The sequence below is a fragment of the Bison bison genome, unplaced genomic scaffold (assembly GCF_000754665.1).
Source record: "Bison bison bison isolate TAMUID 2011002044 unplaced genomic scaffold, Bison_UMD1.0 scf7180017864330, whole genome shotgun sequence".
Classification (NCBI taxonomy): Eukaryota; Metazoa; Chordata; class Mammalia; order Artiodactyla; family Bovidae; genus Bison; species Bison bison.
In genome coordinates this window covers 9286217-9289895 of record NW_011494902.1, presented here as the reverse complement: position 1 = coordinate 9289895, position 3679 = coordinate 9286217, and the positions used below count along the sequence as shown (strand labels likewise).

At 32.0% G+C, this 3679-nt stretch overlaps 1 protein-coding gene across 1 annotated transcript in view; it reads left to right on the top strand.

Moving 5' to 3' along the window:
• The window catches only part of LRP1B (low density lipoprotein receptor-related protein 1B), a 1806191-nt gene that overhangs the window by 1697709 nt on the left and 104803 nt on the right, over positions 1 to 3679 (top strand). Inside the window, exon 83 of the mRNA XM_010853706.1 lies at positions 1802 to 1966. Within this exon, the coding sequence (XP_010852008.1) occupies positions 1802 to 1966 (165 nt within the window). The remainder of the gene's footprint in view (positions 1 to 1801; positions 1967 to 3679) is intronic.

Here is a 3679-nt window from a genome sequence, read left to right as displayed (position 1 = left end):
CCCTGTCTCCTATACAATGTCACGAACCTCATTCCATAGTTCATCAGGCACTCTATCTATCAGATCTAGGCCCTTAAATCTATTTCTCACTTCCACTGTATAATCATAAGGGATTTGATTTAGGCATGCCTGAATGGTCTAGTGGTTTTCCCTACTTTCTTCAATTTAAGTCTGAATTTGGCAATAAGGAATTCATGGTCTGAGCCACAGTCAGCTCCTGGTCTTGTTTTTGCTGACTGTATAGAGCTTCTCCATCTTTGGCTGCAAAGAATATAATCAATCTGATTTCGGTGTTGACCATCTGGTGATGTCCATGTATAGAGTCTTCTCTTGTGTTGTTGGAAGAGGGTGTTTGTTATGACCAATACATTTTCTTGGCAAAAGTCTATTAGTCTTTGCCCTGCTTCATTCCGTATTCCAAGGCTAAATTTGCCTGTTACTCCAGGTGTTTCTTGACTTCCTACTTTTGCATTCCAGTCCCCTGTAATGAAAAGGAGCAGAACTAGGACCTAAAACCAAATCTTACTATATCAGTTGTCCCTTTGTTTATACCACGTATATATATAGTGCCTCATGAGAGAGTACTTCATATTACAAACGCAAAATTTAGTAATGCCAACCTGAAGCCTCCCTACTTGAAAAAGTATTGGAAGCTGTTTTGCAATGCCAAAAATATCAGAATTTGTTTGACACTGCTGATTGTCTCTATTTATGACAGTAGTTATGATACTTGAATTGTTGTCATTTAATGTCACTAAGGCTCTTTAAGATGTTCTTGTGATTATTGCAGTAATATATTAAAGCTGCTGCTATGTCTAGGTCAGTGTATCTTGGGTAAAGAATATAAGCTATTTTGACTTCATACAAAATAAGAATGACTTTAGAAAAAGATATTTTCTGGATAGACTGCTTCTTAAACTATTGTTAATTGTCTTTGTTCCATTGGGCATTGCGCCCTGGTCTACATAGAGTAGTATTTCTAATGGAGAAAGAGCCATGTCTATACATACAGAAAAAATCCAGAAAATGATTCCAAACCAATCTTTATCATAAATCAGATTCATCATATTTTTAAAACTAATTCTGTGACCTCAAGGAATGATCATCATTTCCTTTTCAAAGCCAAAATGTATTATGTAGGCAAATTATGCCTAATCAGCTTATATATGGAAATAGATGTTTCTGACACTTACTACCGCCTTCTATCAAATCTAAGTAACTTTTTGTTTTGTGTGTTTGTAAATATAAGTATGTACATCAAAGAGTATTTTTTCATTTAAATGTTTCCCTATACTATAAATTATATATATATATATGTATGTGTTTATTTCTATATGAGCACTATACTATATATATTATATGTATGGCTATATATATACTATAATATTTAGCTTAACAAATTTCAGTTTGGCTTAATATCAGACATTCCTTGAAAAATAAGCCATATTTCCCCATACTGTGAAAAAACACTTATTGGTTGGAAAATATTTTATTTTTAGAAAGTTTCAGTTAGTTTTATTGTTTAATATTTTAACAAATATAAAAAATGGTAAATAGAGCTTTAAGCCTGAGAAAGAATAAAAGTTAATTGAACATTTGTGTTCACCTTCAACAATAGTTGAAATCTGATTCTCTATTTTCAGATAGTATTTTGTTTCTTCTACTTTTATATTAGGTGTATTTAGTTTTGGAATTTTATGAAAAAAAAAAGTCGTCTTAGTATTTAATTTTTATTTGAATTTTTCTTACTCTACCATCTACTGAATGGCATGCTAATTTGTACATTTCTTCTTATAACCAGATGATTCATGCAAATTGACTTGTGAAAATGGAGGAAGATGCATTTTAAATGAGAAGGGTGATTTGAGGTGTCACTGTTGGCCTAGTTATTCAGGAGAAAGATGTGAAATCAACCACTGTAGCAACTACTGTCAAAATGGAGGAACTTGTATGCCATCAGTTCTGGGTAAATAATTGAATGGTATTGTATGTGCAAATAATGTGCAATTTTCCTTACATGTGAAAAATATATAGAAAATACTTAATGTTGAATTATAATGAATATCATTCCCAGTGTCTTAATAACAAATGTAAAAATTAAATCTAATAATTAATTCAAAATAATCAGTGGCAATTGTTCTAAATTGAGTGTATCAAAGTTCAAGTCACAAAAATTAATAATAATAATGAACACTATCTTGTGTTAAATGCTTATCATTGACAGGGCTCAGGGCTTATAGATATTCTGACTCTGGCTTAAAATGATGAGGCAAAATCAGTTTTACAAGCCTTATCTTTTTGACTACAAAATATATATATTTATAATCCAAGTTTGCCTAATGTTAAAACTCATGTCATTAAAAATTAGATTTATTTGAAATATATACATACTATATCAGTATATCTTATAGTATCAAAAATTCCATCTAAAATCAAAACTACTCTGTTGATATTACAATCTAGCATATTCAAAACATGTTGCTTTGGAAATATCAGGTTACTACATATTTGGATATAAAAGAGATTCTTATTAATTTATGCTATAGCTGTGCTTGGAAAAAGTGTTTTCTACAGCTCATAAGTGAACGTTAACATATATTTCTCTACTGACTTGTATTACATTTAAAATATGTTCCTACTGGGAAAAGAATCAACCCTAATGCATAATAAAAATATACTTTTCAAATCCCAATATTAGTGCAAAGGAGATTGTGCAACAATTAGAATGCAATCTATGCACATTCAGTTCTTCTACAATAAGTGCAGATTTAGATAGTCAGATGGAAAATCAATTCATATGTTCTTCACACCCACTACATGGTTAATTTTCATCATACTTGAATTTCTCGCTGCTTCTATTGCTTGTTATTCTTTGTGGTATTTAGAATAACGATAACTGAAAGAGCCACATGAAGAAGTATTTTCAATGGCATTCAGGAGCAGCAAGTCATTTTCTGACTTACATTCTCAGAGTAAAAACATTTCTATTTCTTTAATAGTTTTATGCTTATAAATATTTTTGATATGATTAATTGATAATTAAGATAATTTTAACTACTTATTAGAATTCTAAACAAGAATTCATCAGGTTGATTAAATTAAAAAAGGCATTAGGAGTCTTACTACATATATTCATTCTGCCTGAGGGGGAGCCAGTCCACAAAGTATATTCTATTGCCATTGGAAAAGCTGTGTACTGAGACCTTCAATGAATATGCAAATGAAAATCTATTGAATATGAGGTAAGAGGGTGTGACCTGTAATTATATTTTACAACACACATACTGCTTGGCTTTAGGGAAGATGCTTTTTTATGCAAATGAGGTGTTTAGAGTTATTTAGCTCTTAATTTTCTCATTAAGATAATCTTTGGGTTGCGACCAGATGAGTTTCTTATATTTATCTTTGGAAATATTTAAGCCAACGAAAGGGTTTGACACTCCAAACTATGGCTACCTATTCAACCTGAGATGGATCCAAAGAGAAAAGTCTCTTTGAAACGTTGAACTTGCTATCCTGACTTGAGCTATATAAGGGCTTCCCTGAATCTACCTGCAGTGGAGGAGATCTGAATTAGATCCCTGGGTTAGGAAGATCCCCTGGAGAAAGGAAGGGCAACCCACTCCAGTATTCTTGCCTGGAGAATTCCATGGACAGAGGAGCCTGGTGGGCTACAGTC